The 16,012-nt window shown below is 45.4% G+C and overlaps 1 protein-coding gene across 1 annotated transcript in view; it reads right to left on the bottom strand.

Annotated features, from left to right (window-relative positions):
* The window catches only part of LOC308102372 (uncharacterized protein), a 1,220,233-nt gene that overhangs the window by 447,124 nt on the left and 757,097 nt on the right, over positions 1-16,012 (bottom strand). The window contains exons 28-30 of the mRNA XM_080452057.1: positions 7,882-7,995; positions 6,942-7,055; positions 5,106-5,216 (exon numbers count right to left, since the gene is read on the bottom strand). Of these exons, the coding sequence (XP_080308183.1) occupies positions 5,106-5,216; positions 6,942-7,055; positions 7,882-7,995 (339 nt within the window). The remainder of the gene's footprint in view (positions 1-5,105; positions 5,217-6,941; positions 7,056-7,881; positions 7,996-16,012) is intronic.

Below are 16,012 nucleotides of genomic sequence, written 5' to 3'. Positions count from 1 at the left end.
GTTCACCTCATTTGCACTGCTTGGATTCAAACTGCATGTATTCAAAAACCTCAGTCTTAATTTAACTCTGAGAGTGTAGACCCTTATGGGTCCATTAGGTTCCATGGGTACACTCTCAGAGTTACAGACCTGTAAGGGTCCATTTGGTTCCATGTGTACACTCTCAGAATTACAGACCTGTAAGGGTCCATTTGGTTCCATGTGTACACTCTCAGAATTACAGACCTGTAAGGGTCCATGTGTACACTCTCAAGAGTTAAATTAACACTGAACTTTTAACAATGTATATTAGGGTCACAGTGCCAGAGATATAAATCATATAAACCATCAATCATTTATCTGGGGGTCTCCTGGAACCCCCTCAAGAACCCCTCAGTCTGTGAAGCATTGGTTTATCTAATGAACCATCTGTTTCTCCAGGCTTTAGTCATTATACTCTTTAAGCTGGCAGCGTTAAATTAGAGATTGTGATCTATGTATATATCGATCAATATGGAGAAACATATATTGTGATTGCTCCTTGTGGAATGTAAGGTTGAAGGTATACATCTCTACTAGAGATGCACGGTATAATCGGTAACCTATCGGTATCGGCCGATATCGGCCCATATCGGCCATATCGGTACCGAACCGATGTCATAATAAACCCGATTAAATTCTCCGATATTGATGGCGGACTAATAACATGCTCGTCCAATGCCTTGCAGACTGTGCACTGTAGTCCTTCTCCCCAGCAGATGGCAGTGTTGTACTCCATTTGCTATGAAAGCAGGAAGGAGGTTGTCGACTTGACAAAAAACAAAAGGAGGAGGAACAACAAACAAACGAGAATGAGATATCGCTAGTAAAATGTCTTTGGTGTGGAATTACTTTAAAGTCAGTGAAACTGACGAGACAATTGCCATTTGCAATGAGTGTTCACGTGAAGTCATGCGAGGAGGGAAGAAGGCCTCGTCATTTACCACTTCAAACTTAAAGAACCACCTGAAGAGCAAGCATCTTGAAAAGTATAACGAGTTGTCTACTGGACAGAGTGCTGCGCAGAAAGAGAAACATGCAACCCCATGCCGTCCTAAAACAAAAACACAGCTGTTGCCGGATGCCTTTGACAAAGGCAAACAATTCGACCGTGACACCCCAAAGGCCATAGCGATAAACGCTAAAATTATGGACTTTATTGCACTCGACAATCAACCATTTTCAGTCGTGGAAGATGCGGGATTCTCCCGACTGATTTCACATCTAGAACCCCGCTATAAACTACCCAGCCGTCGCTACTTCGCAGATACGGCTTTACCAGAGCTTAATGATAGGGTTACTGCACGCATTAAGGAGCTCCTTGGTGCCGACATCACCGCCATAAGCTTCACAACAGATATTTGGAGTTCTGATGTAAGCCCCATGAGCATGCTGAGTTTAACAGCCCAGTGGATCGACGAAGATTTCACTCTAAAAAAAGCTGTTTTACATTCACAGGAATGCCGTGGATCACACACCGCAGCTAACATTGCATCTGCATTCAACGGCATGTTTGCAAAGTGGGATATTCCCAAAGAGAAGGTACATGTTATTCTGCGGGACAATGCGCGCAACATGGTCAGGGCAGCAGTAGATTGTGAGATTCCAAGTTTACCATGCATGGCTCATACCCTGCAACTGGCAGTGAATGAAGGTGTTCTCTCACAGCAAAGCATCTCCAACATACTGGCAGTGGGTAGAAAGATAATAGGGCATTTCAAGCATTCCCAGCTTGCATACAGCCGCCTACAAGATGTGCAGAAAGAGCAAGGAATGACAGCCAAGAGGCTCCAACAAGACATTGTAACTAGATGGAATTCTACGTTTTATATGATGAAGAGCTTGTTGGAGCAGAGGCGCGCACTCGGTGCATATGCCGCCGATTATGATTTGCCTGCATCTCTGAATGCAACTCAGTGGGGGACCATGGAGAATATGCTAACAATACTCGAACCCTTTGAGGAACTGACCAGAACAATCAGTGCATCTGCGGCCTGTGTATCTGAAGTTATTCCCTCTATCGTGGCACTGAAACGCATGTTAAGCAAGAGCGCTGACACAGACAAAGGGATTAAAACAGCGAAACGCACTCTCCTTGATGCTGTGAACACTCGTTTTGCTGACATCCAGTCTGAACCCCTGTACTGCGTGGCAACTATCCTGGATCCTAGATATAAGGACCGTTACTTTGACAGAGAGAATAAAGACAGTGCACGCGACATGTTGAAGACCGCTGTGGACAAGTTGGAAATGGAAACATGCAGCCATGAGCGCGCAGAGGGCGCAGAGCGCAGCACAGAGCCCGGTGAGACCACCCAGGACGTGGGGCCAGATGAGACCGAGGATCCGCAACAGAAGAAGGCCAGGAGAGACGATGGTCATCGGGGGTCTTTATTTGACATGTTTGATGAAATCCTGGAGGAGAACGTAACCCTGGACCCGGAGCCGCAAATAACCATCCACACAGGATTGCAGGTTAGTGTCTTATGAAATAAACTGCCTGTACAGCCTAAATATCCCCTTATGGCCAATACAATGATTACTACATTATTTATAAGTTAACTGACAACATAAAACGTTTTTCTTGTTCCAGTGTTTTTGAAATGTGTGTATCTGTTTTTCTGTTACCCAGCAAGACAATTTTAATAGGCTGCGCTGCAAGTGCTTTTGAAAAAAAGAAAAGTCCATTAAAGTAGGCTTTTTTACTTCCTTGTAGATACAAACCTACCTCACTGAGCCCCCCATTCCAAGGACTGAAAGCCCACTGGGATATTGGAGAAGTAACAAGGAGCGCCTCCCTGCCCTTGCAAAAGCTGCCCGCAAGTACCTGAGTGCCCCTCCTACTAGCGTAGATAGTGAACGTCTGTTCAGCGCAGTTTCTAATGTGATTGACGAAAAGAGGAACAGAATTGCTTGTGACAAAGCTGAGATGCTTATTCTAGCTAAGACAAATTTTCCACTCTTGCTCAAAAAAACTTAGCCTGTAGGATCCTGGCTTCTCTCTCTCTCTCTGTCTCCCTCTTTGTCTCTCTGCCTCCCCCCCCTCTCTCTCTCTCTCTCTCCCTCTCTCTCTGTTCTAATGTGAAGTTGTGAACCCCTGTGCAATGTGCAGCTGAGAAGGGGACTGCAGTGCTGTAACTATTTATTTTATTTTGTTCTCAGAGTCATTATTTAAAGCTGCTTATTTTGTGTTAAGAAACGTGTTCAAAACGTTGCCTATGGCAGCATAGGATGTGATTGTGAACCCCCCTGCAATGTGCAATTTATGGCTGGTGTGTATACTTTCATTTAAAAAAATGCTGGAAAAAAAGGGGATTAGGATTACAGTCATACAGTGCAATTCAATTTATTTTATTTTATTTGTTTCACAAAGCAATCTAGTTACTGTATGTTACAGTCAGTTGAGACTGAGATACTCTAGAGCTGAAATGGCACTGAAAGTTTTGGTTACTAACTTACTGTACAGTATTACAGTACTGTTGGATGATGGATCTATTATTCTCCTGGTTATGTTCTGTGGACATAAAAAAATCAGTTCTTTGTCAGTTTAGAGGTGTATTTTACCTGTCCTGCACAGAGTTGTTTTTGTTTTTTTTACTTAGCTATATAAGTTTGAAATGTGAAGTGAACTGAAGCTGCAAAAGGCTTGTGTATTATTTCTTTCTAATTCTAATGTTTGTTGGCAGCAGAGGAATATTTCTAGTGTCTACTGTGACTGTTTTAGAACAAAAGCGAAAGAAGTTGTACAAAATGTTAAGTAAAAATAAATGTTACATTTTTGACTACATTTAATTTGTGTACTCATCTCATTCAGTAGTGAAAGCAGACAATTGGAAACAGAGGATTGATTGATTGATTGATTGAATACTTTATTAACAGGCTTTGGGCCAAGCCCTTAGGGCCTAGGTGCTTGTTTCCATTGTGGTCCTGTGTATAGTGTCCAGTAGGCCTTAAAAATCATAATATCAAGAAAAAAATTCAAAAAATATCAAAAAATTAATAAATATATTAAATATCGGTATCGGATCGGTATCGGCAGATATGACCCAGCAAATAATCGGTATCGGTATCGGTATCCAAAAAACAATATCGTGCATCTCTAATCTCTACTATACTAAAATGAAATAGCAGCCCACAAGGGACCCCCTGGAACCTCCTCAAGGACCCCTGTGGGTCCTCTGACTCTCACCAGTGCTGTGAATAATGTCTATGATGCAGTGGATAATATAATCAAAAGTCAGTGAGGGCAATACCATTTACAATCAACATATTATGCATCATAAGCTCCAGGGGAGGAGGTGGAGGGCCTGGGTCAGGTCTAATGTGACAAATATTATTACTATTAATGTTATTATAATAATAGTTATTATTGGTATACTTTATGAACTTATATAATGATAATACCCAGTGATAACCCATTCATCATTTACTGATGAATTGAGTACAATGGACCACGATGGGGGGGAAATCATTTTAGCATAACTATTGACTGTACTAAATGTACTGTTAATAATCTACCCCATCATTAAATCCATTGGACATCTTGCGTTTTCATTTTGATGACATTTTGTGGATTAATTATTTGTGTTTTCACAGAGATAATTAGTTCTTACTTTGTGTCTGAAGGTCTGGGTTCATTAGTGAAGTATATATATATACACAGGGTTGCACATAACTGGTGCGCATGCGTCGTCAAAATGCATGCTGCGCGGCACATCTAACGAAGGGAGGCGTACCAACATCTGGGACCGCTGGGACAGAAATTTACTTCCTGAAGCAACTCTCACACATTAACGGTGAAGCACGTGTCCGCCCCATACACACCCATGGGGCGGGGCGGAGGGGGAGGCGACGCATGATGCACGTGATTGTGTGAGTGTGGCCTCGAATCCTGACACAGTCAGTCGCACACAGCAAGCGGTGAGCACCAAGTAACATATCCAGGTGCTCTCCTGAGAACTAGACCAAAAATGTTATGTGCACCCGTGTATATATACTGTAAATGCATTATGTACTTAGACCTCCAAACTTAGCATGAGATCACTTTATTCTGTTTTTGTTGTGTACATTGTAGAGGGTTCACATACTCTGTGTCTGGAGGTTCAGGTTCATTACCACTGAAGTTCAGAGGTTCTAGTCTAGACCAGTCACTCTTCATAGACACACAGCTGGGTGTTGGAGACTCTGGTCTGTGGCTCCTTGACATTGCAGCAACAATAAAAATGACAAAACAAAATAACAACAGTACAAATAGTACTCAAAATACAGTACAACAGGTGCATCGATAGATAACCCAACACCATGAACAGACAGTCATTGATTTTTTTTTTGTTCCAGTGAATTCCCCCATGTAAGCAAAGCTATATATAAGGTGGGCTTGGTAAGTATAAAGAGGAATATAAACTGTTTAATCCTCCCTGTATAAGGCCATGGGCTGATAAACAGGTGAGTGACAGTCTATGCAGCGGGTGTGTAGGACCAGAACCTCCACATGGTTCTGTCTTTGCCCCGTATGCAGCTAAGAGCTAACACACGGGTGTGCGTGTTGATTTGCAGTGTTTAACCATGGTTATATACGTAACATTCGTACTGTACACCCTGTTTACAGCTGGGAGCTGTTAAGCGGTGCTGGACACCGTACTGAGGGGCTACAAACTTCAATTCTGGTGTTGACCAACGCCCTAACAGGGCGTTCGGGGTGACTACTGTGTCTGGCCATGTCAGAAGAAAGGTCCTCCGGTTGGAGGTAACCTTGCTTCTCGCAAAATGGGCTGTACGGAAACTAGAGCCGTCAGAACGGCTCAGTGGGTTTTACTCCACATATTTCCTTGTCCCGAAAAAGGACGGCGGCTACCGTCCTATCCTGGACCTGCATGTCCTCAACCGTTGCTTAAAACACTTGAGGTTCAATATGCTGTCCCCAGCTCACATGTTACAGGCCATCTCCAAGGGCCTATAGTTCACCACGCTGTATCTGAAGGATGCATATTTTCATCCATCCTCTCCACAGGAAGTGCCTTCGGTTTGCGTTCGAGGGAGTGGCCTATGACTACCAGGTACTCCCCTTCGGGCTTTCTCTGGCGCCACATACCTTCATCAAGTGTAAGAACGCGGTTCTGGTGCATCTGTCTTCACAGGGGCTTCAGGTTCTGAACAAGGCTACACAGACACCGTCGCCTCCTGGTGACGCAGGAGTGTTTGTTAACTAGCTCTCCATCTTTTTTTGCCATATCTGGAAGGACGGCTTATGTCAATTGCCAGGGGGGGTTGAGGTCCCGCCGTCTTCACGAGATGACGCGGGAACTCTTGCTATGGGCTCACACCCAACTTTCATCTCTTCGAGCTGCGCCTTTTCCAGGGATCTGGAACTGGGCAGCGGACATACTCTCAAGGGATGGGCCACGAGAGGGAGACTGGCGTCTACATCCTCAAGTGGTGCAGCAGCTCTGGGACAGGTTCGGGAGAGCGCCTCTCAGGATGACTCTCACTGCCCCAGTTGGTTCTCCATGACGAACCCCCCAGGGCCCTTGGGCCTGGATGCCCTGGCCCATGTTTGGCCGATGACAATGCTTTATGCTTTTCACAAGCAATCAGACAGAATTATCAGCTTTTTGTCTGCTATGGTGAGAAAGTTCTGGGTCAAATACTTTCTAAACAGAGACTCTGGCATTGGCTTGTTGATACTACCACTAATGTGTATCGGTTGGCCGCGCAACCTTTTCCGTCCTCTGTGGTGGCGCACTCCACCAGAGGTATGGCTGCCTCTTGGGCACAGCTCCGTTGAGTTCCCCTGTCTGATATCTGTGCCTCGGCCAACTGGACGTCTCCTAGCACCTTTGCTAGGTTCCATCGTGTTAATGTGGTCGCCCAAAAACATATTTATTGTGTTATAGAGTGTATATTGTATAGGAGGATTCACATACTTTGTGTGTGGAGGTCCAGGTTCATTACTGAAGTCAGGAGCTCTATGTTTAGACCAGTCACTTTTCATAGACACACAGCTGGGTGTTGGAGACTCTGGTCTGTGGTGAACACTTCTGGAATCATTATGCATGTTTTATCATGTGAATGAAAACTACAAGTTTGTTCAAGATTCTTTAGTGTTAAATCCCATTAAGAGAGTAAAACCTCTTCAACAGGATAAACAAAAAAATGGCAATAAAATGAATATCAATAGAAACTTTGAAAAAAGATTGAATGCTAAAATGCAGTGTAATATCAGTTGCATAGATACAGATATTCCATAGATCCATAGCAAAAATAGCAGATCTACAAGCTCACAACGTGTTGTGGCATTGTTAGCTTGTAGATCTGTTATTTTCGGCGCACAACACCATAGTGCGAGGAAGTATAAATCATGCTGTAGTCCTAACAGCTCAGCCAATGAAAAACAACGTGTAAATTAACTCTTTCATGGCCTGACATGATACATTAACGGACGGACAAATGGACAGACAGACAAGTAGTAAGCAAGTATAGTGCAGTTTCACCACTGAAAAGTATGTTGTGATTTGTACCACTTCATTTACAAATGTATACTATGTACACATAGTAACTTAACATCTATAGATAAACGTTGAACAGAGGAGACACACCGTTATTGGACTATATGTCTTGGTTTTACTAATTATCTCCGTCAGGCCAGAACTATATCCAGGGATTATGTTTTCAGTCATGTGAGTCTGTCTGTGAACAGATCATCTCGGACCGATCAGTGTGAAACTTTGCATAAACACTAGCAGTCGCTAGAGCTAGAGTTTGTTGGTCTATAGAACTCTTTAACTGTGTGTCGTGCAATCCAAAAGATTCAATGTGTCATATTGTAGTGATTTAGTATATTGTATAATAGGAGGATTTACATACTTTGTGTGTGGAGGTCCAGGTTCATTACTGAAGTCAGGAGCTCCATGTTTAGACCAGTCACTCTTCATAGACACACAGCTGGGTGTTGGAGACTCTGGTCTGTGGTGAACACTTCTGGAATCATATAAATGTTGATACAATTGTCATGTGAATGAAAAGGTCTTTCGTGTTATATCCCATTATACAAGCATAAGAGAGTAAAACGTATTGGGTTTCAAAAGGATAAACAAAAAAGAAATGTCAATAAAATGAATAACAATAGAAACTGTATAAAACATTCTAATGCTAAAATGTAGTACAATATAGGGCTTTCGCCAACTAGTCGACTAGTCGCCCCCTTTTAAGGATCCTTGTGCTGCTGTGCTGCTGTGCCAGAAGCGCTTCCCTTAAAACGGCATAAAAATAAAGGCAGGAGAATAATAATAATAGTAATGGCATTAAAACAATGGGCTTTTTTTTATAGGTAAATATCGATTAGTCGACTACCACTGGGTCAAATTAGTCGACCAGTAAAAATCTCTAGTTGTGAAAGCCCTAGTACAATATCAGTTGCATAGATAGATAGACAGATAGTTACATCGCAAAAATAGCAGATCAACAAGCTCACACCGTTTTGTGGCGTTGTTAGCTTGTAGATCCGTTATTTCCGGCACGCAACACCGTAGTATAAAGTATAAATCATGCTGTAGTCCTAACAGTGCTCAGCCAATGAAATACAACTTGGAAATTAACTCTCTCATGGCCTGCCATGATAGATTAACAGACAGAAAGAAAGCACATGCACACAAGCAGTCAGTCTGCATAGTAACTAATAATCTATAGCATAGCAATGTATAATCTATAGCTAAACATTGGATATAGAGGATAAACTGCTCTTAGACTATATGTCTTGTGTTTTTAGTATTTATCTCCACCAGGCCAGAACGGCAGCCGAGGGGAGGGATTATGTTTTCACTTACGTGAATCTGTCTGTGAACAGCTAATTTCCGGACAACCGGAAGAATCGCCGCGATCAAAACAAAACCAACCATTGTATCGTGTTTTATTTGTATTTATTTTTTTTATTTTAGTGCCCCTTGATATTCAATGGAGAGAAGCAGGGAGGGAGGGAATCCATACACATTTCCCCCACACACCAGAAACTCAATGGGGTTTCTACCGTCTGCAGTGATGGGATGTTCATGACAGATTCGTTCTAAAATGCTTCGGTCGTTGGCGTGAACGAACCCGTTCACTTCCTGAAACTGTTAGGTGCAGGCGGGCGAGCTGCTCTCCTGTGACAGACCATCAGACAGACAGACAGACAGCGGTGCGGTTGCCTTGTGATCGTGTCAGTTTTTCCACCATGGTGCACGGTGCACTCAGCCTGGGGACCTCGCCTCTCGCTAAATTTGTACAATAAATATAATGAAAGCTGCGTTGCCACGGACATTATAATTTTTTGGGTGGGGGGGGGGGGGGGGGAGCCTGGAAATGATCCAAACACCACCAATGAAGTGTACACCCAGAGATCACGTGACCAGAAGCAAAAAAAGACTCTCTGCTTCCACGTTATTTTTCTCGGATTTCTGTTTTTTTCCAAGTGTTTTTCAAAAAAGAAGCGGTGGGCCAATTTTTTTTGCCCGACGCTATCGGACCTCCGTGTGTGCAACGAGCCCCTGTCCGCGAGGATCGGGTTCTCTTTATCATTCTTTTTTAAATTAATGGAACCATAATTTACTAAACACATATCATGATGATTTAAAAAATACTTTAAACTAGTGATTGAAAACATAAAGTGTTTTTGAAAAGGTTTACTAAGGTAATAAAACGAGAGTTATGCATATAACTAAGGTTCTACGAATTCCGGATGACCGCCAGAGGCAGTGTTTTCAACACCTGGATATCCATCACGCGCTCGCGTATGGGTCGAATATTAATACCAACAAAGTCACTCGTGACCTGTGTGCACGCCACCTATATAGGTGCGGGACACACAGCGTTCATCCTCATGAAATCTTTTCGTCGAGAACGAGATTCCGAGTGACAGTCAACTCTGGCGGTCATCCGGAATTCGTAGAACCTTAGTTATATGCATAACTCTCGTTCTACTTCATTCCTACTGACCGCCAGAGGCAGTGTTTTCAACACCTGGATGACTAATACCAACATAGTCACGAGGAATCTGCGCTTACCGATGTCGGTTTGCAGATAGAATAAACAGACAACACCACAGCCGTCGCCACAGGATGCGAGACGGCCAGGTTGACTATATATATAGGAGCGGGCAAAAGCCCATGAAAGATGAAGCCCATTCGGCTGCATCTCCTGGCCTGCTCCAAGCCTGTATCACTGAGGGAGAGGCTCTGGCAACACCCGCGGTCAAGAAAGGCCTTGGGGGAACCTAGAGGCCCCCTAAAGACGTACATTTGCCTGAACGCAGCAATGAAAGTCTCCATTAAGCCAAGGCACAGCTGTGCCCTTCCTCACAGACAAATACAACCAAACTCCAGCCATCACAGCTATGTCCTGCCACAGAGCCCGGACGGGACACAATAGGCAGGTACTAGAATGCAGTTGCTCCACCTCTGGTTGAGGAGCAAACTAACAAATCAATAGGCTAGCTGACGTGAAATGCAGAAAGCCTCTGAGAACGTAAGGAGGGGTCGGCCATATGGTAAACCAGACCCATCGGAATCCCACTTTAACAGTCTCTGGCAATGGCCAGGGCATGAAGCCCATCTACTCACTTTTGCAGATGAAGCAGTGAGGACAAAGTACTAGCAGATAGTCATCTGAGAGCAGCCCGATGTACCGGCTGGGGACAAAGCTTCCAATACCACAGGCAAGCATCATGAAGGCACCCATGCAACCTGTGGGGGCCACACGCGGAGAGCATCTCAATGGTAGAGAGGCTGAACCCTCTATCTAACATCATCCGCAGATATCTAGGGCAGCATAAGCACAGAGCAACGCTCCAACCTATGCAGTGGCCCTTGTCCCGACTAGAGCACAGTCTACACTCGCTGGCGTGCAACGCCCTGGTGTACGATGCACAAAAATCCAGTAATTTTCGGACAATAGTTTTGAACTTCAGTGGTCAATGACGCAGCCGAAGGTTAGGAGTGAGGATGCCAAATGCACCTCCCCCCCTAACTGTGACAGGAGATCTTGTCTCTGTGGAGAGGCCAAGGCACTTCATTGAGAAGCTGCAGTAGGCCCAAGCATCTTGCCCTAACGGACTGGTCTGTCCCGGAAGGGAGACCTACAGTCAACAACGCGTTATGCCCTCAAGGCTAACGGTACTACCGCTCTGCCATACCTATGCACGTGATCCGAACTGCTATCGGATCCAAGAGGCTTCCAGTGGGAAACAAGTCCGCAGCCTGGACTGTACACCCAACAAGCGCATTGCTATGAAATTTGCAAGATGAGGCAAGGTCCACGAAAGGAGCTTCCAAGCCTCCTGCAGAGACTGACTGGGTCAAGCGCCCCAGAAGGCAGACTGTTGACATATTGTGTTATTGAACACGGCATAAACATCCTGAGGGCCAGGTGCACTGCACGCAGGTCCAGTGCATTAGCGACACTGGCTGGAGACCCTCACCATTCTGTTGCAGTCTTGGGGTTCGAGGCCCAAGCCACAAATATATATGCACATTTGTACATGCGTGAAATTTATCCGCTGTATTTATTTACCCATCCTAGAACTACTAGGAGCAGTGAGCAGCCATTCTCCGGCGCTCATGGGGCAATTAGGGGCTCAGGCAGGGACACACATCGACCCACTTCTGGCCTGGCGTCGAACCCGGGACACCCAGAGGCTCTGGCTCATTACCAAAGTAGACATTGTCAATTCTCTAATCATGCAAGCAAACGCCTAGAGTGATAGGCGCTGTATAGGCGCTGTATAGGCGCTGTATAGGCGCTGTATAGGCGCTGGATACTGGATAGGCGCTGGATAGGCGCTGTGTCTGCGCATCAACACTTGCATGCCGGAGGGCCAGGGCGAGGTAGTCAAGGGAATGTCCAATACGTCACATTCCAGCCGCTGTGGCATGGCTCTAGTTAGCAGATCAGAGACTAACACTGTGGCCATGAGCAACGGTCATCCAGCTCGACAGCTTCATCTAGTGACACCACCAGAGAAGCAATGCTCACAGTTTACCGTTTAGGCGTTTAGCAGGCGCTCTTAATCCGGATCGACTTACAGTAAGGTAATGTAAGTAAAGTAAGCAATGTTGGCATCAACCACCAGCCTTAGGTCTAGCCATATTGGGCTGTACTCCCCATGGCTGACAAGCCCTTGGAAAGAGGTTCTGGAACTGGCCCACCTGCCAAATCTCATGATGTACAGCACCAAGGGTGTACAATGACGATAGTTGTTGGACGCATCCATTTAGGGCTAGGCCAAGCCGTTATATGGCCAGCTGGGCTATGTACTCTCAACGCTTTCGTCCAGCGACAAGCAGTAGCGGAGTGGGACACACTTACTATGCTGAAGCTATGTTGCGGTGGTCCGCACGTGGTTCCTCAAAGCGGCAGAATGGGATACATTCTCAACGCCGACCCCTTTTTCCTTTCGTCCAGCGACAAGCAATAGCGGAGTGGGACACACTTACTATGCTGAAGCTACGTTAGGGTGGGCCGCACGTGGTTCCTTTCCTTTTCCTCTGGCCAGCGAACAGCAGCAGCGGAGCAAGACACACTCCCAATGCCAGCGGTATATTCCAGTGGGCGCACGCCGCAGTGGCGTGGTACCTCCAAAAGCGGCAGAGCGAGACACACTCTCAACGCTAATACTTTCCACTCCTTTCGTCCAGCGACAAGCAGTAGCGGAGCGAGACACACTCCTAATGCTTACGCTATATGGCGGTGGGCCGCCCGCCATGGTTTCTCAAAGCGGCAGAGCGAGATGCACTCTCAACGCTAATCCTTTTCCCTTCTTTCGTCCATTGACAAGCAGTAGTGGAGCTACCAGCAGCAGCGGAGCGAGACACACTCCCAATGCTAGCGGTATATTCCAGTGGGCGCACGCCGCAGTGGCGTGGTCCCTCAAAAGCGGCAGAGCGAGATGCACTCTCAACGCTATATCGCTGATCCTTTTCCCTTCTTTCGTCCAGTGACAAGCAGTAGTGGAGCGACCAGCAGCAGCGGAGCGAGACACACTCCCAATGCTAGGGGTATATTCCATTGGGGGGCACACCGCAGTGGCGCTTACAAATGCAAAATACAGCATGCAGCTGGTATAACATGACTGTCAGTCATTATTTCTTGTTTCCTTTTTTCCTGTCCAGCCTCATCATGATTTGTGTGCATGGGGATCTCATCTTAAACAAGCTCAGTGCTTAATGAGTTTTCCAATTTAGTAGACCTTGTACTGTGAATTTGTACTTCCATGTACTGCTTTCAATTCAGTGGCCAAGAGTTCGTCATCCTGACAATTCCTCTAGCTGAGAAAGCGTCCCGAGGGCTCAATGCTAGCATCCCTGTGGGAGGCAAATCCGCCTCAACCAGGCCAACCCAGTCGACCTTTCTGCCAGCAGTATGCCGCTGCAATTAGCCAAACATTCACAGCCATAGCCTGTGTCAGGCACCATAGTCAGGACATGACTGCCGCAAGTAATGGACCTTCTCTTCTGGGACCAGCAATTGTTGCAATAATCCATGGGTAACAGTAACAGAGTGAGACACTCAATACTACTGATGACGTAGCCGTAGCAAAAGCGAGAATCATTCAGCTACAGTGTCAAGGACACAGTATGATAGTCAAGAAGTGGCAAAGCGAAACACACTTCAATCGTCAAATAGAACTCTAAGAATATTTCACTACCAAGCACATAGTATTATCTGGATAGCAGCAGAGCGACATACACGCAAGCTACGATATCAGTATTCGCAGTATACTGCATATGTTGATTAGCAGTAGTGAGTACCGGGTACACACAGTATTAGTGGGTAACAGCAGTAGAGTGAGATACACTTAGTGCTATTGATAACGTAGCCATAGCAAAAGGGCGAGAATCGTTCAAGCTACAGCGTCAAGTACATATGTACTTGTTAATGTTTTCCGTTGTCTTAGACCCCGGGAAGAATAGCTGCTGGTTTCCCTTTTGCCGCAGCTAATGGGGATCCATTGCCAATAAACAAAGCTTATTGATTATCAGTACCCAGAGTACCATGTTACTAATATGTAACTTTGTCGTGGCAAGGAGCGAGAACCACTCAAGCCACTGTGTCAAGTCATGTGTCAAGTACCCACAGTATGATAACCAAGTGATGGCAAAGCAAGACACACTTGAACCATACCAGTATTATAATTTCATTTTACTACCAAGCACCAAGCAGTATAACCTGAATAGCAGCAGCGAGTCACACTCAAGCTATGATACACACTCAAACTGTGAGGTTAAGCACACACAGTGGCAGTATTGGCATATATGCTGCTTAAGTCAGCTGTCATTGATCAGCGAGACCTCTTTTACCCCATTAAGACCTGGAACTGTGTCATTTTTAGATTTGAGCTAAAAAGCATTATTTTACACCTTGGGCTATTCAAAAATAGCAGATCTACAAGCTCATAGCGCGGCACCAAGTACATGTAGTAATAGGTACACAGTATATCGTCCAATAACGACAGAGTGAAGCACACTATGGATGTCCTTTATTAGCTGCAGCTAAATTATATTTGGACTGGTTAAATTGGGGTTTGAACCAGGGACCTACAGACTTGCAGGTAGACAGTGTACTGACTGAGCCATTGGATAGCAAACAAGCTAACAAGCGCCATATGTCTGGCAGATAGAATGTCTGCGTCAGAGTGAGAACCACTCCCAGCAAAAACATGTACAGAAGCGCTCATACAGTGGTGTAAAGTAACTAAGTACATGTACTCAGTACTGTACTTAAGTACAATTTCGAGGTATTTGTACTTTAATGGAGCCCAGTTCTTTCATAGTTAAATGTCGTGCTATCTGGTCACCACCGGTCTTTTGTACAGGAACAATGAATACAACACTAACAACACAACAGCAGTGCTTCATTTCAATCCACAAAATTTGCAATGCATGTCCGCCTGTCTGTCGCGGGAAGCACGCTGAAGCTCCCGTCCTCCTGTGTGTGTGTGTGTGCGACCCTGCGGATCGGGGGGGGGGGCGGGGCATGAACGAACCCGTGAACACAACGGTTTCGAGTCGAGTCATGAACGTATTCGTTCACGCTCACGGCAAAGAACTAGTTCTTATGAGCCAATCAATCATGACCGACACATCACTATAGTCAATCTGGCTCCACCGCCGTCGTGTCATCGAGGCGAGAGAGCACCTCCTATGAGACATTAATCAGGCAATCCGGTTTTGTCACGGTCTTCTCAAAGCGGCAGAATGGGATACATCCTCAACGCTGAATACTTTCCCCTCTTTTACTTTATTTGTCTGTAAACAGCACAATACATGCACTCACCGTCGCCAATGTACAGCTATGGCTCCATAGTTCAACCGCAACGGTGGTGCGGGGAAAGCTCACGGTGTTATTGTCGTTAGCTCCAATGCTAGCAAGCAGCTGCTAACTCGCATGCTTTCTTTTTTTTTTCCTCCTTCCTTCCTTGTTCCTTTCCGAGAGCCCCTATGAACGGGGTAACGTAATTCCATGGTAGCAGGCTACGCAGTCTCTGGAGGACGGTAAACCGTAGCTCCAACCTGTTGGTTACGAAACTTCACGCGTAGCTGCAAGTTATCGACCTACGCTCTGGAGGCGAAAAGATGAAAGAGGATGAACGCTGTGTGTCCCGCACCTATATAGGTGGCGTGCGTGCACACAGGTCACGAGTGACTTTGTTGGTATTAATATTCGACCCATACGCGAGCGCGTGATGGATATCCAGGTGTTGAAAACACTGCCTCTGGCGGTCAGTAGGAATGAAGTAGAATCAAGTGTACTGTAAAGTTCACCCAAAACCTCATTGACTTCTATTGAGATTATAATAAATTGCAAACGGTAGAAGGTGAAATAGCGACATCTGCTGGGCCATTAACGGGAACAGCAGGCTGAACGAGAACCCAGAAGTGAGCTTCAATTCCTGCAGAGTGGGTTTGCCCCTTGGTTTCAACAGGATAAACACAAAATAAATTAGTGGCCTCTGCTTCCTGCCCCC

The sequence above is a fragment of the Gymnoscopelus braueri genome, assembly GCF_963280865.1.
Source record: "Gymnoscopelus braueri genome assembly, chromosome: 15".
In the NCBI taxonomy this organism is placed as follows: Eukaryota; Metazoa; Chordata; class Actinopteri; order Myctophiformes; family Myctophidae; genus Gymnoscopelus; species Gymnoscopelus braueri.
Note: the sequence above shows the minus strand (reverse complement) of the source record. Positions and strands in the feature narration are given on the sequence as shown.